The sequence below is a fragment of the Giraffa tippelskirchi genome, chromosome 10, assembly GCF_054371585.1.
Source record: "Giraffa tippelskirchi isolate mGirTip1 chromosome 10, T2T-mGirTip1v1.2.pri, whole genome shotgun sequence".
Classification (NCBI taxonomy): domain Eukaryota; kingdom Metazoa; phylum Chordata; class Mammalia; order Artiodactyla; family Giraffidae; genus Giraffa; species Giraffa tippelskirchi.
This window is the reverse complement of record NC_137284.1, coordinates 86,636,981-86,663,982: the sequence shown is the minus strand read 5'-3', so window position 1 is coordinate 86,663,982 and position 27,002 is coordinate 86,636,981. Positions and strand designations below refer to the sequence as shown.

The window sequence follows — 27,002 nt, the reverse complement described above, 5'->3', positions numbered from 1 at the left end:
CTTTGTTGCCAAAGTAATGTCTCTGCTCTTTAATATGCTGTCTATGTTTGTCATAGCTTTTCTTCCAAGGAGCAAGCATCTTTTAATCTCATGTCTGCAGTCAACATCTGAAGTGATTTTGGAGCTCAAGAAAATAAAGTCTCTCACTGTTTCCACTGTTTCCCCATCTATTTGCCATGAAGTGATGGGACTGGATGCCCCGATCTTAGCTTCTTGAATGTTGAGTTTTAAGCCACCTTTTTCACTCTCCTCTTTCACTTTCCTCAAGAAGCTCTTTAATTCCTCTTTACTTTCTGCGATAAGGGTCAGTGTCATCTGCATATCTGATATTATTGATATTTCTCCTGGCAATCTTAATTTCAGCTTGTGCTTCATCCAGCCTGACACTTCATATGATGTACTCTGCATAGAAGTTATATAAGCAGGGTGACAATATACAGTCTTTACTTACTCCTTTCTCAATTTGGAACCAGTGTGTTGTTCCATGTCCAGTTCTAACTGTTGCTTCTTGACATGCATACAGATTTCTCAGGAGGCACAGAAGGTGGTCTGGTATTCTCATCTCTTTAAGGATTTTCCATAGTTTGTTGTGACCCACACACTCAAAGGCTTTGGTATAGTCAATAAAGTAGATATTTTTCTGGAACTCTCTTGCTTTTTCTATGATCAAACGGATGTTGGCAATTTGATCTCTGATGCCTCTGCCTTTCCTAAATCCAGCTTGAACATCTGGAAGTTTTCGGTTCATGTACTGTTGAAGCCTAGCTTGGAGAATTTAGAGCATTATTTTCCTAGCATGTGAGATGAGTCCAAGTGTGCAGTAGTTTGAACATTTTTTGGCATTGCCTTTCTTTGGAATTGCAATGAAAATGGACCTTTTTCTGTCCTGTGGCCACTGTTGAGCTTTCCAAATTTGCTGGCAAATTGAGTGCAGCACTTTAATAGCATCATCTTTTAGGATTTGAAATAGCTCAACTGAAATTCCATCACCTCTACTAGCTTTTTTCATAGTAATGCTTCCTAAGGCCCACTTGACTTAGCACTCCAGGATGTCTGGCTCTAGATAACCATAGTGGTTATCTGGGTCATTAAGATCTTTATTGTGTAGTTCTTCTGTGTATTCTTGCCACCTCTTGTTAATATCTTCTGCTTCTGTTAGATCCATACCAGTTCTGTTCCTTATTGTGCTCATCTTTGCATGAAATGTTCCCTTGGTATCTCTCATTTTCTTGAAGAGGTCTCTAGCCTTTTCCATTCTATTGTTTTCCTCCATTCTTTGCATTCTCCATTATCTACTACTAAGTTGTCATACAGCATTGAATCAGACATCTGTTTTCTATAGAACCCACTTTTACCTCTAAAAAACTGGATGGGATTAGGTGACCCTAGCTCTAACAGCTGATAATTCAATGCATTCATTTCAGTTTTGTATTTGCACTTTCCCAGTTGAAAAAAAAAATCTACAAATGAACTATCAAGGCAAAATGATTCATAGCTTTTAGATGAAAAACATGATATGCTTATACTGTTTTTGATATTAAATGTATATGCATTAGAATGAAGAAATTTTCTGTCCTGCCAGGTATATTCTATCACAATTTCTTTTCAATTCTGTAACTACTTAGAGAGTTCCTTTGATTAAGAACATTTAATAAGATATGTGCCTTGGGGGTACATGATAAATAATTGTTATTAGTCTTTAAGATTCTTACAATGTGAAAATAGTAATATATGTGTCCATGTGCTTCCTTGAAATGGGAAGTAACATCTAATTCTTCTTTAGGACTGATTTCAGCTTCAACATCCTCACAACACCTTTACACTTAAACAAGCCATAATACTTTTTCTATACATAATTTTGTCTTTATTTGGGCTTACTACAGAAATAAGACGTCAAGATACAATTGAGCATTTTTCAAGGAAAATTGGTGGTAAAACATAAGAGGGTCTCACTCGCTGTAGCAGCTCCAGTGTACACAATGTAAAACAATTGTGACAGCATGAAAAATGAAAATACTTCCAGTATCACTAGATTTTTCTCTCAGTTCTGTTTTGCCTCCTCAGTTCAACTTGCTGAGGGCAGAAAAGTTAATGTTCAACCTGGTAAGAACTTCTGGGAAAAGGTTTAATAAAATTTGCTTAATAAATTGTTACAAACTGTTGCAGTATTGAAATAAGGTCACTCTAAACCTTGCCAGTAGTTGGCCTTACAATCACCAGACATGTGTACAATACCACACACTGATTCTCTTTGTAAAAGATCGACTAAAAGAGACTGCCAACCATAATGTGCTGAAAACATTTCTGTTTCATGTGGCAGGTTGCAGAGGTTCTCATACGCAAGTACTTGAGCTTAGTCCTTTCATTGACTAATGAAAGTTTGCAACTCCCACAAGTGCCCTTATTGACTACAAGGAAGTAACCCAAACTTTTCTTTTTCACAGGAATCTGTCCTTGAAGAAGGTACAATTGCTTTTAAAAACTGGGTTAAAGCAGGGGCAAACGTTTATAGACAATTTTGGATATTTGATGTGCAGAATCCAGAGGAAGTGGCAGTTAATAGCAGCAAAATTAAAGTTAAGCAGAGAGGTCCTTACACGTACAGGTGAGTCCCCAAAATATGTGGCTTTCTTTCCTTGAATACATGTATTTCTGAAAACGCTTCCACTTGACAAATGTCACTGTATTGAAATGGATTTATTACTTTCTTTCCATTAACATACACTGAAATATTTGTTTCTGCCTATGTATTAATAAAACCTTAATCTAAGGATTTAATGAGTATAAGAAATACAGATTTTATTATGAATTTACCAGCATCAATTAACTGCTCTATATTTAAGAAGTTACCAGTGTTTTTCCCTTGTGGCATTTGTTCTCAACTCTAGCAGCGTCTGCAGGTCAATTCTAAACTCCCAACCTATCCACACTGCTATATTTAAAATAGATAACAAACAAGGACCTACCGTATAGCACAGGTAACTCAGCTGAATGTCATATAATAACCTACATGGGGAAGGAATTTGAAAAAAGAATAGATATGTATAGACGTGTATATTATATGTGTGTGTGTGTACATATATAACTGAATCACTGCTATAAAACTGAAACTAGCACAACATTGTTAATCAATTATACTCCTATATAAATATTAAAAAATAAAGTAAAATAGAAATTTTAAAAAACAGCTCTAAAATATGCAAGTTAAATTTAAAAAACTATCAAAGTTTTAAAAACCAGAGTATTTTAAAATTCTAAAACTGAAAACGTAGATTATATGAGTGGTTCTCAAAGTGTGGTTCCTGGACCAGCAACATCAACATCACCTGGGAACTAGGTAGAAATGCAAATTCTCAGGCCTCACCTTAGACAAAATGTATCAGATATACTTGGTTTTGAGCCTAGTAATGAGTTTGACAAATATTATGGGGCTTTCAATACATACTCAAATTTGAGAATCACAGCATTAAACTGATTTTATATCACTACAATACTTGCTAAGGATTTCTATTCAAACTATTTTCCAGGTCTTAAGGTACTTTTATTCAGTTAGTAGTTTCATTTTGTCCAGTACTGAGACTGAATAAGCTGTACCTTTATTTTGCATACCTTAACAGTTTAACACACTTTTGAAAAGAATCTTAGGTATCAGCACTAATGGGAAATAACTTGTCAGAAAGTTTCATCCTGTAAATTTAAAAAACTCATTCCAGGGGCTGTGAAGTGATTTACCATGTTCACACAGACCTAAGAACTGGTAACTCTAAGATTTTTGTGTACATTTTCTCCTATCTAAATTACAAGACTGTGTGACTTTTCTGACTGTGAAAGTAAGAAAAGAGATTAATTTAGCCAAGGATTAGGATTTTAGTTCTCTGACTAGGGATCAAACCCGTGCTCCCCTAAAGTAGAATTGCTAAGTCCTAACCAAAGGACTTTCAGGGAATTCCCTGTATTCTAATTTTTAAAACAAAAATTGAGTGATGATGTTCTGTTTCTAAAAGTACATTCTAAACACAGGCCTCAGTTTAAAGGATTTTTCTCTTAGTGAGTGCCATCTACTGGTACAGTGTTGTAAGTACAACTAAGTAAACTAGAATTTGGTTACAGTTGTTTTACTATCCTCTCAATTATTATGATGGGCTGCTGTCTATGGGGTCGGGCACGACTGAAGCAACTTAGCAGCAGCAGCAATTATTATAAACACATAAATATTTCTGAAAATTAGAGTACTTTAATTTTAAATGTTAATAATAGATAATCTAAGTTTAAAATACAACTATCTAAGAGAAAACAGTAATTTACTGATAATAGATTGTCCTGGATGCTGTTTCAGATTTTTATATTCTTTTCATGTCTACAGTACTCAGAGAAAAGTAAATGATAAAGCCTTGAAGAAATTATATTAATAATAAAATATATTTCTATATTTTCTGAATTCTTTTTTGAGATAATGTGAAACATTAACTATTTGTTCAAAAAGTTTTTGTTGAAAACTTACCAAGTACGAGGCACTGTGGTTGGGGATAAAAAACACTCATAATACCTACCCTACATGAATTTTACATTTTTACTATACTGATTGAAATGTGTGATTTTTTTTTTATTTGTTATATTTAAAACATTTCAGTCCCATGATTTTTTTTTCAGTCTTTATCTTAGATAATAATAGATACCTATTTTAACCTCAAATAATAGACAATCAAATATAGGATAGTGCAATGTATACTTTATTTCATCTCAGTAAATATCTTGTAATTGCAAAAGATTTTGTTTCCATAATAACCATCCTTCACCACATTCCTAAAAAAGTGGTTGGTACTTTGCCTAGAGATGTTAGAGCCAGGAGCTCAGAACTAGTAAGTTTACAATATATGAGGAAGGGATGGAGGGAAATTGATCTGTAAAGTGGAAATTATATTTCATTAGGTATCTTTAATTTTCATTAAAATGCTGGAAATTATGAAAAAGCCGGTGCAGGAAAGTCTGTTCACTATGAACAGACTATCTAATAAGGAAATGTGCTCTTACTGTCCCTTCCTTCAACTTCTCTACTGTCTCCTCCTGACCCTCAGGATAAAAATCTTAACATTTGAGTATGGGCTACAACCCTTTTATGTTTGAGATCTTGTTCACTTTAGTAATTTTATTTCCACCACTCTCTTTACTCTGACTCTGTAAACCAAATATATTGAAACATCTGCATATGCAAAATTACATCATGTTCTTACTTCTTATACATGCTATTTTCAACACTATTTTGCTTAACTACACTTCTGTTTGTCCCTCAACCTATTTATGTGGAATTGTATCCTGTCCATTATCCCCACCATAACTACCCCTAGCCTGGGTTTGTACCTGTTCTGTGTTTTCCCACAGAATCTATGCAAACTCCTATATTAACACACATTCTTTCTTCCATGCTATGCACAACTAAGACACCTTTCCCCAACCTTCTCTAATTTGCAAGACTCAGCATTTCGCATATATATCTTTTTAACTTACTTGTTTAGCCTAATTTCTGACCATCTACACACTCAAAAAAATTATTTACTGCATGAATGAATGGCATTTGTGACAATGTTTTTTCTGAATTTTTTTTTACTTCTGTTTTTCAGAGTCCGTTATCTAGCCAGGGATATTATAACCCAAGACTCTAAAACCCACACAGTCTCTTTCCTACGCCCCAAAGGTGCCATCTTTGAACCCTCGCTATCGGTTGGAACAGAGAATGACACATTCACGGTTCTCAACCTGGCTGTAGCAGTGAGTAGACAACAAAATTATTGATTGTGTAATACTTTAGAATCCTCTGTAATTAATTTCATGATTAGAACTATCATCAGATATCATCTGTAATTTTGATGAAAATGTATTCTCATAACATTATTCTGAATTACAATCATTTGGAACTATGACAAGATCATAGAATGATCAACTGAATTGAGAAGACCATTTAAAGTGTATCATTTAAAAAAGTAGGCTTTAACTGAAAGTCTTCTTCCTGTGGCTCACACCGAGACAGAAATGTAATAGAAGAAACATTACACTTTTAATCTTGCAAAGTAATTTTAGAGATACAATTAAAAGTTTTATTAAGCTTAAATGTACTATTTATCTATTTCTTGTAAAAAATCAATACTGCAACTGGTGTCTTACACAGTGCTTTTTTTTTTTTATAGGCTACACCCCATCTCTATCCAAGCACGTTTGTTCAGATAATACTCAATGTATTTATGAAAAACTCAAACTCTTTTATGTTTCAAAAGAGAACTCTGAAAGAACTATTGTGGGGCTATAAGGATCCATTCTTGAGTTCGATTCCATACTCTATTCCTACCACAGTTGGTGTGTTTTATCCTGTGAGTAACAAATATGAACATCGATATTGCTAGACTCTAACTGTATAAATATAATGGCATTGGCAATTTATAATTTTATCATTTAGTATATTAACCCTATTTACAACCTGGGAATACATAACTGTAAGTTTTTAAAATCTCTCTTCACATGGATTTAGCTTTCCTAGTTGGGAAAATTAACTTATCTGCGTGAAACAAATTAATTTCTAACAATTAAAATTAAGAAGCCTACATCTAATGAAGTTTCGACTCTGATAAGTATACAGCTGTCTAAAATAAGATTGTAAGCCGCTAAGGCTTTGAGCAATCTTTCAGTTTCTACGCCCATCTTAAAATAATCAAGTGTAATGCCACATTTTTATTTCTGTTGAGTATATTCATCATGTCATTCTTTCTCCTCTAGACTTCTTACAAATTTGTTTACATGAATATTTAAAACTTAGCCAAAATTGAGCACAATGAGCCTGAAACATCAGCAATATCATATTTTCATAGAATTACTAATAGCTGATTAGTAATCTGCTAAAGTGATGAAATGACAGTATGGAAATTAAGAAAAAATGTGAATTTGGTGATTAACTTAGTTGTTCCTTAATGTTTTGAGTTATAAATAGGCTAATCTGACTACTAAATTGAAATTTTGACTATGATGGTGCTTGTCACTATACAAAATAGTTATAGTCTCCAGTTCATTGTTGCTATTTTACTACAGTTTTTAGAAATGCAAGGTTATATATCAATTAAGAAAGCATTAAGAGATAATAAATTCAGTTACTAGTATTTAACTCAAATACTCTTAATTCTTTCCTTGGCTAATCCTGTTTTTAATCCTGTGTATCCAATTGTTAAGTCAAGTGGGCCTTAGGAAGCACTGCTGTTAATAAAGCTAGTGGATGTGATGGATGCCAGCTATTCAAAACCCGAAAGGATGATGCCATCAAGGTGTTGCTTTCAATATGTTGGCAAATCTGGAAGACCCAGCAGTGGCCAAAGGGCTGGAAAGGGTCAATTCTCATCCCAGTTCCCAAGAAGGAGCTAACTAAAGAATGTGCTAACTATCAGACTATTGCACTCATCTCCCATGCTAGTAAGGTCATGCCTAAAATCTTACATGCTAGGCTTCAGCATTATGTGAACCAAGAACTTCCAGATGTCCATGCTAGGTTTAGAAAAGGAAGAGGAACCGGAGATCAAATTGCTAACATTCACTGGAACCTAGAGAAAGGTAGGAAATTCCAGGAAAACATCTTCTGCTTCACTGACTGTGTTATAGCCTTTGACTGTGTGGATCACAATAAACTGTGGAAAATTCCTAAACAGATGGCAATACCAGATCATCTTACCTGTCCTGAGAAACCTGGATGGGGGTCAAGAAGCAACAGTTAGAACCCTGTATAGAACAACTGATTAGTTCAAGATTGAAAAAGGAGTATGATGGGGCTGTCTGCTGTTACCCTGTCTGTATAACCTATACACTGAGCACATCATGAGAAATGCCAGGCTGGATTCCACAAGCTGGAATCAAGGTAGGAAGGAGAAACAGCAACAACCTCAGATATGTGGATGATACCACTCTAAATGGCAGAAAGGGAAGAGGAACTAAGACCCTTTTGTGAGGGTGAAAGAGTTAAAGAGGCGGCTTAAAACTAAATATTAAAAAAAACTAAGATCATGACATGCAGCCCCATTCCTCCATGGCAATAGAAGGGGGAAAAGTGCAAGTAGGAGTGACAGATTTCCTCTTCTTGGGCTCTAAAATCAATGCAGATGGTGACTGCAGCCATGAAATCAGAAGGTGATTGCTTCTTGGCAGGAATGCTATGACAAACATCGACAGTGTGTTGAAAAGCAGAGACATTACTCTGCTGACAAAGGTCCATATAGTCAAGGCTGTGATCCTCCCAGTAGTCATGTACGGTTGTGAGAGCTGGATCATAAAGAAGGCAGAACACCAAAGAAGTGATGCCTTTGAACTGTGGTGCTGGAGAAGACTCCTGAAAGTCCTTCGAACAGCAAAGAGATCAAACCAGTCAATCTTAAGGGAAATCAACCCTGAATACTCTTTGGAAGGACGAATGCTGAAGCTGAAATTCCAGTATTTTGGTCATATGATGCACACAGCTGACTCATTGGGAAAGTCCCTGATGCTGGGAATACTTGAGGGCAGAAGGAAAAGATGGCATCAGAGGATGAGATGGCTGGATGGCATCACCAATGCAATGGACATGAACTTGGGCAAACTTCAGGAGATGAGTGAGGGACAAGGAGGCCTGGCCTGCTGCAGTCCATGGGGTCACAAAGGGTCGGACACAATTGGGTGACTGAACAACAACAACAATTTTATCTTTGTGTGTCTGCATGCGTGCTAAGTCACTTCTGTCATGTTTGACTTTGTGACCCCATGGACTGTAGCCCACCAGGCTCCTCTGTCCGTGGGATTCTCTAGACAAGAATACTGGAGTGGGTTGCCATTCCCTTCTCCAGGGGATCTTCCTGACCCAGGGATCAAACTCACCTCTCTTTACATCTCCTGCATTTGCAGGCAGGTTCTTTATCACTAGTGCCACCTGGGAAGCCCATCTAATCTTCAGTAACCAGTTTTAGAGATCATAACATAGAGAAAATTTCTAGAAATATGACATGGTCTCATAGGTTTTGTTCCCTATCCCCTCACCTCAATATAACAGGACTAGTGATCAAAATGGCCTTTCTGGCTTAACTACAACAAAGAATAGTGGAGCTGGATCATGTCAGCTTCTGATGTTTTCTTCATTTTGTCTCAGCATCTAGCACTTGTTTCTAGGCACCTTTTATATCTTGTTTTTATAAAACTACTAAAAATCAGTAATTATAACAATTTATCTGCTTATATATTTCAAATCACATAAAATAGTTGTGAACAACCAGTGTCTGAGAAATGCAAAAGTGAGTTAATTACATATTTTATAGTTTGGAAAGCATGGCTTGTTTTAGAAGTAATTTTTTCCTGTATGTATCTCTTCAGTACAACAATACTGCAGATGGAGTTTATAAAGTTTTCAATGGAAAAGATGACATAAGCAAAGTTGCCATAATTGACACATATCAAGGCAAAACGTAAGTATTCAAGCAAAGTGTGTGTGTGTGTGTGTGTGTGTGTGTGTGTCACTAGGATACTCTAAGGCAGACAAAAAACTTATTTACCAACTGGTAAGGCACAGGCACCAACCTATGGAACAGAGCTGCCTGTATCTCAGCCCTAGAAACTCCTGGTTTATCAGGCATTAACCCTTTAGTTGTGACAACTGATCACACTAGTGCATAGCTGCTGAGTATCAGCCCCACTGGAGGATTGATCTTGATGAACAAGTTTTCTTACATAAAGAAATCTAAAGGGACTACTTCCATCTCTACTGCATAGCTGGTATTATCACACACCCTAAAATTACATAACTGCAAATGAAAAGGAAGAAAATCAATATGTCAACTCATCATTTTAGCATCCAGTATATCTTACTGATGTTTTATTTTTTACCGATCATGAAATATAAAACCTGCTCATTCCCAGGACATAACAAAATATGTCTGTAAATATGGCAGCTTAATTAATCCATGCCAATGCTTTCATGACTTTCCCTTTCAAAATTTTCTCGAAATGATTTTTGATAACTCAGCTTTTTAAAATATTTATCAACACAAAATGGAATTATTATTTCCTGTTCTAAAACTGACATATTAAACTTGAAAAATATAAAGCACCTCTCCTGCGAAGCAGTAGTAGAATGAGATATGTTCATACAGCCATGATTTCCTACTTTTCCCTACCTCCTGCCTATTTATCTGTAGTACATCTAATTCATCATATGTCTAAAATAGGAAGAACCTCAGTAAATATAAAGGGAGACAGAATTTTCTCTTCAAAGTTAAAATGAGTTTTAGATCAGTGATTTCCTGACAAAGAATAAAGTAACCAAAATCAAAAGAGATGAAATATTTTTATAGATTAATCATTATGTGACACTGAGTTTTTATCTAAAAAATTACATAAAACAGTTAAATACTCATGCAATCCTTTTTCTTCTACAGAGACCATAATCACAGATTTTTTTTTAATAGAAAAGTCTAATGGAGAAAAAAAATTCTAAATGCTCATTTTAGGGAATCACATCGGTGTCTGCATATGGAGGAAAGCGAGCATTGCTTCCATTTCAATATTAGAGAGAGGTTTTGAGGAGAATTACTAAGTGCTCCTAATTGGAATAAGAATTTCACATGAATTTGAGATTAGGACAAGGTTAATTTAACTGACCATGGCAAGACTAAACATAGCAGACTGAGCAGCTTATTCTGTTTAAAAAAGAAGCAACAACTTGCCTTGACATCGTATTGGATGATACGTTAGGAGTGTGAAAAACTCATTTTCCATCACCAAAAACTGAGTATTCAGAGAAACTATCACCACTATTGTTTTCATTGTTTCCATATATATATATATATATATATATATATATATATATATATATATATATATAATTTATGTAGGTACAAGAGTATAAATTAATAAACTTTGCCCTATTTAAATGCTAGTTCACACAAGAGTTAAAAGAAGTAGAAAGTATAAATTGATTATCCATGTTTCTAATCTCTATTGATCCAACATCTGCTTCTCTTTCTTCCCTCATCCACACTCCCTTCTTATCCTTCATATCCTTCATATCAGTTAACCATTTAATATCTTCATCCTATTCATGTGAATAAAACATACTATCAAATAATCCATTTCTCCCTAGGTGGGGAACTTTCTCCTAAAAGGTCAAAATTTCAGACAAATATTTCTCAGTTTTCTTTTTGCAGAACTGTTCTGTTCCATGTTGTTTCTAATTAACAACATTTGGCAGTTTTTGTTTTATAATCTGGTCACTTAATGGTTTCAGGCACTTCCTTTATCTCAACAAGATGCAGACTTCAAGCAAAACATAGGCCAAATGGCTTAAAATATTTCTTAAACTTAGCATTTGTCACATCTAGGCTAATAAATAGTTATTATTTTAGCAGACTTACTGAATCATAATAGAAAAAGTGATGTGAGAAAGGTGCTCTTCAAATGATCATTTTCTTTTTTTCTTTTTATTCCTAAGGCATCTCTCCTATTGGCCAAGTTATTGTGGCATGATTAACGGTACAGGTAAGAGCATATGAAAGTGAAAAAGAAAGTGTTAGTCACTTAGTCCAGTCCAGCTCTTTGCAACCCCATGGACTACATCCCCTGTCCAAAGAATTCTCCAGGCAAGAATACTGGAATGGGTAACCATTCCCTTCTACAGGGGATATCCCTGACCCAGGGATTGAATCCGGTCTCCTACATCGCAGGCAGACTCTTTACCGTCTGAGCCACCAGGGAAGCCCAAAAGAGCATATGGTTTGTAGTAATAATCACAGTGAAACCAACCGCATTCTTCCAAAAATCCATTTCCATATCTACAATGTTCTGGGAGTTGAGGGTATGTGTTTACGTATCTCTGTATCCCTACAGTGTAATTCAGAGTCTCTATTTTCATGTACGCTTAGTACATGTATGTGTAATGTGATGAAATTTCTCAAAATTAGCCATCAAGGAAGAGCCTTTAGTGCATTCCAGGGAAATGTTTGCTTTGTGCAACACATGTAATGAACTCCTTCCTGACCACAGAAGTAAAACATTAGAGAAGTTTAGAGTAGTGATTATACCAGTTGTTAATATGGTATAGATAATCATTTAAAATTGAAAGAATTAAAATATCAACATAATTACAAAAGGTAAGTTATGCCTCCAAAGACTTCAAGCTGAAGTAGAATCAGTGAACTTTCAAGCAGAACTCTATTTTGAATAAGATGGTCAGAAAGAGAGAGAAAAGAAAAACAGCAACAAAAATAAGGTTACCTGTACCTTAATCATTAGAAATGTATGCAAAAATGAACATTCTGAACTAGAGTTAGGATAAAGTACTATGTACTTAGATTTAGAGTATGGTTAGATCCAATTTATTATTCTCCTTGAAGTAAAGCAAATATATGCCCACTATTTGAAGAAGTACAATTATAAAAAGCTTTGTGAATCAAATGCCATGAAGTGAGCTTTCAGTTGCTAAGGAGCAGAAAGTGAAAGTCACTCAGTCATGTCTGACTCTTTGATCCCATGGACTATACAGTCCATGGAATTCTCCAGGCCAGAATACTGGAATGGGTAGCTGTTCCCTTCTCCAGGGGATCTTCCCAACCCAGGGATTGAACCCAGGTCTCCCGTATAGCAGGCACATTCTTTGCCAGCTGAGTCACCAGGGAAGCCCAAGACTACTGCAGTGGGTAGCCTATCCCTTCTCTGGGGGATCTTCCCAACCCAAGAATCAAACCAGGGTCTCCTGCATTGCAGGTGGATTCTTTACCAACTGAGCTATTAGGGAAGCCCTGAAGAACAGTATAATGTTTATAAAGTTGGTTAGGCAATACTTTATAGGAAAGCAATATAATGAAGATGAAAAATATTAAATACAAAGTTAGACAAAAGGTAGGGAATAAAAAGCAAACATGGGAAATGTTTACTTTTCCAACCGTACTGATGAGTTTTGCATGTTTACTTAATTTTCTACTTTAATTTTTAACACTTGTAGAAAAAAACAGCAAAACCATTGTTAACTTTGCTTTGTAGTGTGCTTTGAGTCATGAAGTGTATGAAGAAATTCCTTTCTAAGTAGTTCTTTCTGCCAGCAAATTGTCAAGTGTACCAATACCAGTAACTCTAGTAATTTCATAAGCATAAACTTCATACTGTACCCTCAGACACAGACAGAAATATACTGTTGTTTAGTCACTAAGTTCTATCTGACTCTCTTGCGACCCCATGGACTGTAGCCCACCAGGTTCCTTTGTCTATGGGATTTCCCAGGCTAGAATACTGGAGTGGGTTGCCATTTCCTTCTCCAGGGGATCTTCCTGACCCAGGGATCAAACCCGTGTCTCCTGGATTGCAAGCGGATTCTTTACCACTGAGCCACCTGGGAAGTTGAAATATACTGTGCTTCTCCTAAATAGTAAAGGGGTCTTTATGGGTTTAAGAAAAAATATTAAACATTTTTTGTCCAAAACTAAGAAACAAAGACATTTTTTTAAAAACCAGGTAGAGGACGTATTAATGATAATAACATAAATACATGAGCATCAGGCACAAAGTTAAAAGTAAGAAGAAAATAGCAGTAAAATAAACTAGGAGCAAAGGTTGATTGGACAGGCCAGGGTCTCTGATGAAACCCTGTGAGATTCTTGGTTATGGCACTAGGAAAAGAGACTAATGAAATGAAAAAGCTCTAAGGAGTTTTAATCATGATTTTGAAGTACTTCCTCTACCTTCTTCAACAAACTTAGAGATACATAAACTGATAATATTGATTTACATTTGAATGTATTAAAGAAAGAAAGCCTGGCTAACATCAGTTATCTCATGATCATGACCCACCGTAATTGCTGGTCTCTATGACATAATCTTCAATGATATTTCATGTGATTTTTTTAAAAAGATTTTCAATGCATTCTTTTATGACTAAGGTGTTGGGAATGCAGTCATAGACAATGCCCATTCAGGAACAATCTTGGGAATTTAAGCTAATTTTCAATATTCCATTCTCTCAATATCATGATCTAATTCACTGTGATCATCTGTTGTATTTCACTATCACAAGAGTATAAGTGTAATGCAATAAGATCATAAGGTTAGTGCAGTTACCAAAAAAGAGCATGTATTCATAACTGAAGGATTGGTTTTACTGTTTTGAACAAACACATTCAGTGGTGGCTCATTTTGGTGATATTCATTTGTGGAGTAAATGGAGGAATCATCTGGCTATTTCTTCTTACATCCACTGTATGCTGTGGATTATAACTATAGTGTTCACTTGCTAAGTTGTGTCCGACTCTTTGCAATCCTATGAACTGTAGCCTGCCAGGCTCCTCTGTCCATGGGATTTCCCAGGCAAGAATACTGGAGCGGGTTATCATTTCCTTCTCCACGGGTCTTCCTGACCTAGGGATTGGACCCACATATCTTGGTTGGCAGACAGATTCTTTACCACTGAGCCACCTGGGAACCACAGTAGAGATTGAATAAACTCAACAAATGTCCTTTTTAGTTTCATGTGTACTTTCCACAACCATATTCAGGTAATTCTATTTAGTGAGAGAATTCAATAAATGACTTAAAAATATTAATCAGCTATTAGGGCAGATGAATGAATCACTATTTAAAGTAAGAACAACATTTACCAAACAGGAGTTCCAAATGAACCTAAAGGTAAGAAAAGTGTTACTCTACATATATGGTTGGGATTTCAAAAAATAAACACAATCACAGTTTTAACAACATATGGTTTTGCCACTGTACACATTTTAAACTTTATTTTTAAGGAGTAGGAAAAATTGATATGAATGGATACCGCTGAATGTGTATAGTATATAGACTTGTTGAATATGGTAGCTACTCGCCATATTCACACTTAAGCAGCCAGTACAAATGGAGATAGGCTGTAAGTAAATATTAGATATGGAGTTTTGTTAATTATTATGTTGATTACAAGTTAAAATTATATTTTTGATATGGTGGGTGAGATAAAATATACCCGATACTTGTTTTATTTTTAAAATGTGGCTACTGGAGAATATCAATGTTATATGTACAGTTTGTATTATATTTCTCTTAACCAAGCTGAAATCAAGATTTCTAGATTTTTCTAGGGCACATACTCCACCTAATCCCTTGCCATTGGCTTGATTTCTAAATAGACGGAGCCACATTTCCACCTTTCATTGAGAAGAATCGAGTACTACAATTCTTTTCCTCTGACATTTGCAGGTAAGACAAAGTCGCTGATATAGTTCTGTAGGTCAGAATTCTTTCACCAAGTGACAAAACACAGACCCAGAAGTTCATACTTAATAATCATAGTATTTGAGAAAAATAAAATACATTCTCTAGGAAGTTTTTCTTGATGTATTAAAAATAAATATAGAATTCATAATGTTATTAAGCTTTTTAAAAAATTGAAAGTTGTAGAATATTTTACATAATGCAAATCATTTTCTTCTTTTTCATTTCTAACCAAGACATTCTCTTTCTTTTGCTAAATGAGTAAAATGGTAGGGCATGGCCCCACCATAGCAGCCTCATTCTCAGTGTGTTCACAGCATCCTCACAGACATCAAGGAACAGACTGTTCTTACAGAAAATCAATAAGGCAACAGAGATACTAAATGACACAACAGAGCAATTAGACTTAATTGATACTTTTAGAACATTACATCCTAAGATAACCAGACTACTGTGTATTCGTTTCAAGTGCACACGGAACATTCTAAAGGGTATCAGAATGGGAGAAAATAATAGCAAATGAAGCAACAAACAATTAATCTCAAAAATATACAAGCAACTTCTGCAGCTGAATTCCCGAAAAATAAACGACCCAATCAAAAAATGGGCCAAAGAACTAAACAGACATTTCTCCAAAGAAGACATACAGATGGCTAACAAACACATGAAAAGATGCTCAACATCACTCATTATTAGAGAAATGCAAATCAAAACCTCAATGAGGTATCATTTCACACCAGTCAGAATGGCTGCTATCCAAAAGTCTACAAGCAATAAATGCTGGAGAGGGTGTGGAGAAAAGGGAACCCTCTTACACTGTTGGTGGGAATGCAAACTAGTACAGCCACTATGGAGAACAGTGTGGAGATTCCTTAAAAAACTGGGAATAGAACTGCCATATGACCCAGCAATCCCACTGCTGGGCATATACACCGAGGAGACCAGAATTGAAAGAGACGCGTGTACCCCAATGTTCATCGCAGCACTGTTTACAATAGCCAGGACATGGAAGCAACCTAGATGTCCATCAGCCGACGAATGGATAAGGAAGCTGTGGTACATATACACAATGGAATATTACTCAGCCATTAAAAAAAATACATTTGAATCGGTTCTACTGAGATGGATGAAACTGGAGCCCATTATACAGAGTGAAGTAAGCCAGAAAGAAAAACAACAATACAGTATACTAATGCATATATATGGAATTTGAAAGATGGTAACGATAACCCTATATGCGAGACAGAATAAGAGACACAGACACATGGAACAATTTTATGGACTCTGAGGGAGAAGGTGAGGGTGGGACGTTCTGGGAGAATGGCATTGAGACATGTGTATTGTCATATGTGAAACAGAGCACCATTCCATGTTCGATGCATGTGACAAGGGCTCAGGGCCGGGGCAATGGGATGATCCAGAAGGATGGGATGGGGAGGGAGGTGGGTGGGGGGTCCGGGAAGGGGAACACATGTAAACCCATGGCTGATTCATGTCAATGTATGGCAAAAACTATTACAATATTGTAAAGTAATTAGCCCCCAACTAAAATAAATAAATTTATTAAAAAAAAAAAAAATTAGAAAAAAAAAATAATAATAATAATAAAAAAATAATAATAATAAAAAATAAAAGGAAAACCAAAAAAAAAAAAAATAAGAAAAATCTGAAACAAACTAACTTATCTAGAACACACTCACACAATATACACAAAAATAAATGCAAAATGGCCTAAAAACCTAAATATGAGAAACAACACCATAAAACTCCTAGAAAAGGACCTAGGCAAAATATTTTCTGACATAAATAGTAGCAATGTTTTCTTAGGTTAGTGTCCCAGAGCAATAGAAGTAAAAGCAAAAATAAACAGATAGGACCTAATAAAACTCATAAGCTTCTGCATAGCAAAGGAAACCATAAACAAAACCTAAAACGGACTTACAGACTGGGAAAAAAATTATTCACAAACAATCAAACTCAAAAGGGCTTAGTCTCCAAGAGATACAAACAGCTGACACAGCTCAATATCAAAACAACAACAACCCAATCAAAAATTGGGCCTAAGACCTAAATAGACATTTCTCCAAAGAAGACATACAGATGACTAACAGGCATGTGAAAAAAATGTTCAACATTGCTAATTATCAGAGAAATGCAAATCAAAACTGCAGTGAGGTATCGCTTCACACCAGTCATAATGACCATCATCAAAGCATCTACAAATAATAAATTCTGGAGAGGATGTGGAGGAAAAGGAACCCTTCTATACTGTTGATGAGAATGTAAACTGGTGTAGCAATTACGGAAAACAGAATGGAGGTTCCTTAAAAAATAAAAGTAGAGTTGCCAGCAATCTTACTCCTGAACATAAACCCAGAAAAGACAAAAACTCGAATTAGAAAAGGTATATGCACCCCAATTTCTTAGCAGCACTATTTATAACAGGCGAGATATGCAAGCAACCTAAATACCCATTAACAGATGAACGGATAAAGAAGACCTGGTGTATATATACAATGGACCATTACTCAAGTCATAAAAAGAATGAAACAATGCCATTTACAGCGACATGGATGAATCTACTGATTACCATATTAAGTGAAGTAAGTCAGAGAAAGACAAATATCATATGATATCACTTATATGTGGAATCTTAAAAAATGGTACAAATAAACTCATTTACAAAACAGAAACAGTTTCACAGACATAGAAAATGAACTGACAGTTGCCAAAGGTGAAAGTGGAACAGGGGTAAACTAGGAGTCTGGAATTAACATAAAAATACTACTCTATATAAAATAAACAACAGGTCCTAGTGTTAACCACAGGGAATTATACTCAATATCTTGTAATAACCTATAATGGAAAAGACTCTGAAAAAGAATGTGAAACTCTTTTGCAACTTCATGGATTGTAGCCCTCTGTCCAGGGAATTCTTCAGACAAGAATACTGGAGTGAGTTGCCATTTCCTCCTCCAGGGGATCTTCCCGACCAAGGGATCAAACCCAGGTCTCCTGCACTGCAGGCAGATTTTTTACCATCTGAGCCTCAAGGGAAGCCCAGTCACGTAAATATTTAATCTATAGAAGAAAGTCACTCTGAAAATACCTTCAATATAACTACTCCATAGTAATTTTGAAACAAAAATTATTCTAAGAGTTTGAAAACAAAGGTAAAAATAGTTCATACTCAGGTATTGAGCCCTAGTATGTCTTTAAATGGGCTTCCCTGGTGGCTCAGACAGTCAAGAATCTGCCTGCAATGCAGGGGACTTGGGTTCGATCCCTACAGTATTCTTGCCTGAAAGAATTCCATGGACAGAGGATCACAAGAACTTTTTTTCTAGGGAATTAAGCAACAATTCTAACAAGATTATATCCAGTTTTTCTAATTTAAAGCAATAATATAAATTTTAAAATAAGAAAAAAAAAAAAATCTCCAGAATGAAGTTGAGGTTCCCCAAATGAAGCTCTTTCTTATCTGTGTTTAGGTCATTTTACGCTGTGTTTGGAGCCGAAATTAATCTAAAAGGAATCCCTGTGTATAGATTTGTTCTTCCATCCAGGGTTTTTGCATCTCCACTTCAAAATCCAGACAACCATTGTTTCTGCACAGAAAAAATTATCTCCAAGGATTGCACCTTATATGGTGTGCTAGATATTAGCAAATGCAAAGAAGGTATGCAAAAGTTCTCATGTCACAATTCATGGCCTAATCTGCAGTATTCTTTAAAATGTAAACTTCACTCAGGATTCCTTTTCTACAAGAAATCTAAAGTGAGAAAGCAATAAGGGCAGAAAGTAAGGGTAATAGTAGGATTTTTTTTTTTTTCTTTCATTTTTGTCCCACTTTCAAGGCCCCAGTTGTTTCTGTGTTGCAAAACTTCATTTAGATAAAACCACACTGATACTTCCCTGAGCTACTTTGGAAAATATCTCTTTAGGTCCTATGCTCATTTTTTAATTGCGTTATTTTTTCAGTTGTGTGAATTCCTTGTATATTCTGGATGTTAATCATGTGTTTTGCAAATATTGTCTCCCATTCCATCCCAGCCTTTCATTTTTGATAGTTTCCTTTTCTGTGCAGAATCTCTGCTCCTTTTAGATATAGAGCAAAATGAAAATAATTCCCAGAATACTCTGGGCATCCCAACTGATCTATCTGACATTTTTCTAACTTTTTTTACTCTAGGAAATGGTAAATAAAAGTAAGCATATTTCAAGATGTCTCTGAAACAAAAGTTGATTCAATCAATAACTTGGGAGTCTCTCTCATTTTGCTCACCTTCTTCATGTCGGAGTAGGTGATAATAAAGAAAGAAAAGCCTCTTAAATAAATTCTCAAAGACATATTACTGCCTGAAACATGAAGGTATATGGTTGTATTAATAACTTTGTGTTCATTAGCTAAGCTTTATATATTGAAAATAAACATTTAAGGGATGAACAACAGAAGTTCATGTTTTATTTTTGATCAAAAGTGATCAAATGTGATACTTTTCCCTCACCCTCATCCCTCAATTTCTATTCAAAGCAACTCTATGTTTCTTTTTCTTTTCTTAAGTTAAAAAGCTTTATTTTCAAGGAAATCTTTTCTGAGTGCTATGTGAAATGAGGAAAACAATTTATCCCAAATGTTTCTTAAACACTGTTTTCAGGAAAACCTGTGTACATTTCACTTCCTCATTTTCTACATGCAAGTCCTGAAATTGCAGAACCTATTGAAGGCTTAAGTCCAAATGAAGAGGAACATAGCACATACTTAGATGTTGAACCTGTAAGCAAATATATTATTGATCTAATTGCTTTAGTACTTTTTACTAAAAGAAAAATTAAATGCTCTTGTTTCTGTTAATCACATTTATTGATCATATTTATTATATCACAAACTAGATAAATTAATTTTTTAGTGAATTATAGTTGATTTACAATGCCATATAATTGCAGGTGTATAGCAAAGTGGTTTAGTCATATTTATATATATATGTGTATATACTTTTGTATATATATATATATATATATATATTTCAGATTCTTTTCCCTTATTAAAAAATACTGAGTATAGTTCCCTGTGGTATATAGTAGACTCCTGTTGGTTATCTATTCTACATAGAGTGATGTGTGTATATTTACTTTACTTCAAGGAAAATAATGTTGGTTGCCTTCCTATTGTCGCTTATGAAATGCCAAAGTAATTCTATTTTAGTTTTTCAACATATAAAGTTTTATAAGCATTTTTAATTGTTCATAATTCATGAATAGAAATGACAGATATGATTCTAATTGAATTAAAACAATTTAGTATAAATTACAATTTTATGCTCATTTTATACTTAATGTGAATATTCCTTATATGAAGGGACACTGCAGATTACAAGGAGCTAAAAGATTTTATGGGTATATGTGCATTTAAGGCAGTTATACTTAGCATTGGGAGAAGGCAATGGCACCCCACTCCAGTACTCTTGCCTGGAAAATCCCATGGACAGAAGAGCCTGGTAGGCCGCAGTCCATGGGGTCGCTAAGAGTCAGACGTGACTGAGTGATTTCACTTTCAATTTTCACTTTCATGCATTGGAGAAGGAAATGGCAACCCACTCCAGTGTTCTTGCCTGGAGAATCCCAGGGACGGAGGAGCCTGGTGGGCTTCCATCTATGGGGTCGCACAGAGTCGGACATGACTGAAGCGACGCAGCAGCATACTTAGCATCAAGAAAAATCTATTAAGTTTCCTGTACTGTAACATATTCAACTTTTAATTTATTTCAAATATTCTCCTTTTCAAAAGTTAAATGGCATGCCAGAATTTTAGTAGCCACATATCATTTAAAATAATACTATGGGTTCTGACTGAATATATTTTTGACCATACATAGTTCAGGATTTAAACTGACTATATGAGTACTAGATTTCACTACTGTTGTTGATTTCCCAAAACCAATTCAGAGAACTATCACAAATCTAACTAAAACCTTGATAGTAGTTGTGCAAAGAAATTGTGTGTGTGTGTGCATATATACACATGTGTGTATACACTCATGCATATACACATAAAATGTAATTATGAAGCTTTATGTACATAATATTTAATATGTTCAATTAATAAATAAATTGCATAAGTTTTAAGTACTACAGTTTCATCTTAGTTTCTATAACAATAAGTTTTGGATATTATAAATGAATTATTTAAAAGAAGTTGGTGATTATTTTAGTTTCTCTCTTTTTAGATAACTGGATTCACTTTACAATTTGCACAACGGCTGCAGATCAATATACTAGTTAAGCCAGCAAAAAATATTGTGTGAGTCTCTTAAATAGGTTCATTAAAACTTTAATATTTTTTTGTCAGAAAGTGAGTATATGTATGAAACTAAGTGGAAATAGTATAAAATTAAAACTTCTCTTTGGCTTAATATCATGAAATAATTACTAAATGCTTATAACTTTTATCTGTAATTTAGAATTGTATCTAGTACATATTGAAATGGTATTTATACATATTCTGGAATTAGTATTTGGTGACACTGCTCATTTTGCTAGATGTCCAAATATTTCCATAACAATTGTTTTTAAAATTCAAGTTTACTGGGTATAAATTATCAAAAGGGAAAATATATACTTACAAAAAGTCAGTCTAGTTAGAAATCTGTATTAGAAAGATTTATATGAATGAAAGATGTCTGAGAAACAGACATATTAAAATTTAAATGATTCATTACAGGGAACAAAAAATCAAGAAACTTAGTAATTTGTAATTTTTTAGAATGTAATTTTTTAGAATTTTTTAAAATGTTCAGAAATTTATGAACACTTATTTACACTAGCAGTTACATTTGTATTAAATATTTGTATTATATTAGTATATATTTTCATAATTATTTTCAACTTTTATTACAGAGCATTAAAGGGCCTGAAACACAACTATTTGGTGCCTATTCTTTGGCTTAATGAGGTCAGTATTTTTATCTATTAGTCACCAAAAAAGATAAACTTCCTACATAGAAAAAGCTTTCAATGTTTGAAAATAAAATATACATGTATAGAATTTGAAGTTGTATATCTTTCCATTACTTATATGAGCGAGTTTATATATTACTAAACATATAAATATTTTCAGAGAACCAAGCTACACAGAAATATCAAGGTTTACATTAGTTTCCAGTGTTTTTACTTCTGGAAGATGAAGTACTTCCTATAATTTTAGATTATTTTCATAATACAACTAGAAAACATTTTTCTTGCCATACTGCTTGTGCTAGGAAAGAGTCATGCATATATGTAACTCCAAGAACTCACTGTGACTATAGTAGTGCTAATAAAAGCAAGTCAAGCTTATAATGACCAAGTAAGAGTAGGTGTCAGCATTCTATCCAAGTACCTGACAAAATATTTTTAGTACAAATCATGGAGTCCATTAACCACAGAATTAGGAAAAGCACTGCAGAAATCTCTAGAGGAAAGAAACTGTTGACCTTTGCCATTTCCCTCTGTCACTAGGAAACATCCTTTGGAAAACTTAAAGATATTTCCATGAGACTGTTGTATAGATCAATAAAGTCAGTGCATATAACATGTTCAAGGGAGGAAAATTTTATTTCTCTAAATATTTGACCTTGACATTTATTGCCTTCTTTGATATGCAAAAGGACTTTCATTGGCTTGTCTTATAAAGATAACTAACACACTGTTTTGAAAAAGGACTGATACAAAAGTGGAGAGTTTTGAGTAACTTGTTAAGCTAACGAAACGAAATAATGCTAATAGTTATCTTGATTGCAGACTGCCACTATTGGTGATGAGAAGGCAGAAATGTTCAGAAATCAAGTGACTGGAAAAATAAACCTCCTTGGCCTGGTAGAAATGATCTTAATGAGTGTTGGTGCAGTGATGTTTATTGCTTTTACAATATCATACTGTGCATGTAGATTGAAGAGTGCAAAATAAGTAAGTAAAATATATAACAATATATATATATGGCTTTAGTAATATTCATTTATATATTACTTGATATTTCATCAAAAATGGGTTACAAGTTAGCTGTAAGTATTTCGCCACATATCTGGCCATCTATCATTTCTGATACATCCTTGAAGTTTTGATGCTTAATGAAAGTGAAAACATCAATGAATCTGGGAGGAATGGCTAAAATAGGAAATTGTCACATGCTGTGTGACAAAGAATACTGCACATAAGTTATATATGTACTTTTTCTTATTTCTAGCTAGTTAATTATATTAAAATTATAGATAATTAACAGATCATTAAGGAAATTTATGTAAAATTGAAAATGGTAGATATTTGGAGAGACTGGAATTTACAAGGAAAAAGAAAATAAAAAGGAAAAGTAAATAAGCTAAAAATTAATGAGAAATGAAAACTCAATAAATGATAGAGATAAAATAAAATATGCCACTTTAAAATGAAAATAGCATATTAATATAAACAGGATTGTTGCATATATATATGCTATCCAAAATCTCAATGTGCACCAAAAATGTGTAATGTGGAAGCCCTAATGAATGATTACAATACATGAGCTTAAATTGAATATAACAGTACAAGAAAACAGAAGACAAACAATGTTTGACACAGTAAAATTAAGTTACTCAGAGTTTACAGGAAAAATCAGATAAATACATACAAATTTGAGTTTTGGCAAAAGCTATAGAAGTGTTTTAAGCCTCTGTGTTTTAGATACTACTACACATGTCCGCTTGTACATAGAGGAATGAATGCCTGAATGTATCTTCCCTAAGCCTTTCTTTAATAACCATACATGGCATAGGTATGACCCATAGTTTCTATCTGCCGTCTTTCCAGGAACATCAAAAAATATATACAATCAAAGTAAAAGCAATATACTTGCTATGAAAAACCATAACTTAAAACAAGTCTTCTTGCTATATGCTTCCAACCCAACTGTGGATTTTAAGTTGTCTTATGTTGAAATTCTGGAGCTGCTACTGATAATTACTGAGCTTTTAGTGTGTGCCAAAATCATGGTAACTATTTTACACGAATTATCACAACTATTCCCTAATAATATTTTGTGAGTTTCCAATAAGCAAGGATTCATTAGCATCCATTGTAAATTATGGAGTCATTTCAGAAAGTCATAAACTTAAGCAGAGCAAAATTGTCTATTTTCAAAGTGTTATATCAGTCATAGTGCATGTCAAGAAAAATGAAGTGGAAAATTTGGACCAATAATTTTTTTTGGATTATGAGATTTTGAGTTTGAGCCTAGGAAGGCACTTCAATCTTTCTTTCTGATTTCTGTCACTACTTACTAACAAGAAGATGGAACAATTCTGCCTACAATCCATTTGATAAGAATGTATTCAAAATGCTAAACTAATACACTCACATTGTAACACATAAAGGATATATTGCATCACCTTTTTTTTTTTTTATGGTGTTCTGTTTCACATATGATAATATACATGTTTCAATGCTATTCTCCCAGAATGTCCCACCCTCACCTTCTCCCTCAGAGTCCATAAAATTGTTCTATGCATCTGTGTCTCTTATTCTGTCTCGCATATAGGGTTATCACCTTTAAGACCTGTCATCAGTCTAATAACAAATGAGTTATGATTAAACAAAGTAAACCAGACAATTTATATAATAAACAAAAAGATCATCCACTGAAAAATTAAAATATAATAAAAGCTTGTTCAAGTGGAAAAACATGCTTTTCAAAATGAAGTGCAATAGTGGTAAATTTTTTTTCTATATTTTTCTCTATTAAAATTACATGAACAATTTCATCAGTGCTTAATGAGCCTTGAATATCAGTTATCATGGTTCTGTACCTGGCTATATGAAGGTGAAAGACCGAAAACTTCCCAGAGTTCCTTTCTCAACATGTATTGATATACTGGTTTGCCTTAACATCTGATTGTTACAAGGAAAAATTACTGCTCTTTACACTGTGACATATCTTTTCTTTCTTTACAGATAGAGAAGAAAAATTTTCTAGGTAATTTATTTACTATATTTAGAAGAATCACAGATAATAGATTTTCTTAAACAAGCCTCAGTTTTAAATATCACAATAATTATGCCTTTTGGAAGATTTATAGATAATTGAAAAATAAGGAGATGGATGTACTAGAGGGAATAAAGCAAAGATGGTAGAGTGAAGGTGTGGTTTTACTCAATGGATCACAAAGAGAATAAGCCAACAGTCTTTTTTAAAGTAGTAGTACATACACAACTAAATGGAGGATGGTCTGAAGGGACAACAAAGAGTGGAAATGCTCATGCAGAGTGGATTTAATGAGTGACCCTCCTTATCTGATTGTGTGCAGCTCTTGAGAGCTGGGAAGGAACCTTCCAAACATGTTCCCTGGAATGGGAAAATAATTGCTTTATCCATGAAGTGCATCACAGAATTTTACTCTCCAGCTTGAGAAATTGGGCTAATTACTAGAAAATATGACACCTTCAGTATACAGAATTTAAATATTACCTGTTTCATTTTTCCACAGCTTTCTGGTAAGTACTTACCTTTCTTTTCCTTTTCAGGAAGCAAATGAATCTTTATGCACCAGTTACATCAGGACCATTATTAATATCGACCTACAAAATGAAGATTTAATATGCTTTATTTTTGCAAAATACACCTTATAGTTGAAGAACTGGTATCGCTCACTTTTTTTGGTTTTTTTTTGCACTGAGAAGTAGCGCATTTCTAAAGGATTACTAAAATGTCATTAAAATCCGTACTTTGAACAACAATAAAAGCACTTTTTAAAATTCAACATGTTCACAATGGAATGGATTTTAGTTTCTATAGATGTGGCTTGGGTAAGATCCAGTATTTTTATTTCTCCATGGGATCTTCCCAACCCAAGGATCGAACCCAGGTCTCCTGCATTGCAGGTGGATTCTTTGCCAGCTGAGCCACCAGGGAAGCCCAGCTGTTCTGGAAATCTGAACCAATTTTCATCTTTCTATTCAGTTGCATACAACTTATGCTTGGAAACTTCAGAATGCTGTACTAGTACTAAGAAATGTAAATGATAATGCTGATATTATTGTGTGGAAGATCATCAAGTATATAATGTGCATACACAGTTATTTGTTGTAATATTTCTTGCTTTCATAGTCACCTCAGAAAGACTGGTTTCAAACATTAAAAGATGCTGTTCCTCAAAACCCTGTGCTTTGTCCAATTCCTGTTGTGTCACAAAACATTTACTCTAGTTTTCTATCTGACTATTCTATCTGAATTTTTATTTCTTTATGAATCTCTATTTCCTTCTGAAATATTGTTTCTAAATTCAACCTTAACAAGATTTCTTCTTAGCTAATTTTTGAACCAGTTGGGGGAAAAGGAAATAAAAAGATACTTGGCCATGCTTTAGAGTTGCAGGACTTAAAATCTAGATTATGAAGGATCTTTCCTTTTCATTAGAAGACATGTTGGTAGGAAACCCTGCTTTCCTCAGCAGGGGTTCACTGCTGGTTGAGACCACAAGTCCTCCTAAAAAGGCTCCCCATAGAAAGGAAGATAGATCACATTCTTTTCTGTGTTTTACACACAGGTTTATAGCATAAACTATTGGTAACTGGTTTGCTTGGATAATAAAATCCAGAATAATTTAGTTTCCTCATGTTAGCTGTCAGGCTAAACCCTGAAACCTCACACTGAGATACCACCGGTTCAGAATGATATTTTGAAAATCTGAAGATACTCAAAACATATTGATGTAATGTCCTTGCATTTAATTGGGAGGGAAAAATTAACCTCCCAATGTATG

At 34.4% G+C, this 27,002-nt stretch overlaps 1 protein-coding gene and 1 long non-coding RNA gene across 3 annotated transcripts in view; one reads left to right on the top strand and one right to left on the bottom strand.

The window, feature by feature from the left end:
* Positions 1-26,397, top strand: part of LOC145524093 (platelet glycoprotein 4-like) — a 37,512-nt gene extending 11,115 nt beyond the window's left edge. The window contains exons 3-14 of one of the 2 annotated variants that reach the window (XM_081535644.1): positions 2,445-2,605; positions 5,619-5,766; positions 6,183-6,362; positions 9,367-9,458; positions 11,480-11,526; positions 15,150-15,219; positions 18,726-18,913; positions 19,893-20,011; positions 21,462-21,535; positions 22,132-22,186; positions 23,014-23,178; positions 25,765-26,397. In XM_081535644.1, coding sequence (XP_081391770.1) covers positions 2,445-2,605; positions 5,619-5,766; positions 6,183-6,362; positions 9,367-9,458; positions 11,480-11,526; positions 15,150-15,219; positions 18,726-18,913; positions 19,893-20,011; positions 21,462-21,535; positions 22,132-22,186; positions 23,014-23,178 — 1,299 coding nt within the window. In that variant the 3' untranslated portion in view covers positions 25,765-26,397. Of the gene's footprint in view, positions 1-2,444; positions 2,606-5,618; positions 5,767-6,182; positions 6,363-9,366; positions 9,459-11,479; positions 11,527-15,149; positions 15,220-18,725; positions 18,914-19,892; positions 20,012-21,461; positions 21,536-22,131; positions 22,187-23,013; positions 23,179-25,764 lie in introns of those variants that run through there. The other variant, XM_081535645.1, reaches the window with a different exon arrangement.
* Positions 24,445-27,002, bottom strand: part of LOC145524096 (uncharacterized) — a 119,129-nt gene continuing 116,571 nt past the window's right edge. The window contains exon 3 of the long non-coding RNA XR_014067173.1: positions 24,445-25,818. This is a non-coding gene — a long non-coding RNA (uncharacterized LOC145524096). The remainder of the gene's footprint in view (positions 25,819-27,002) is intronic.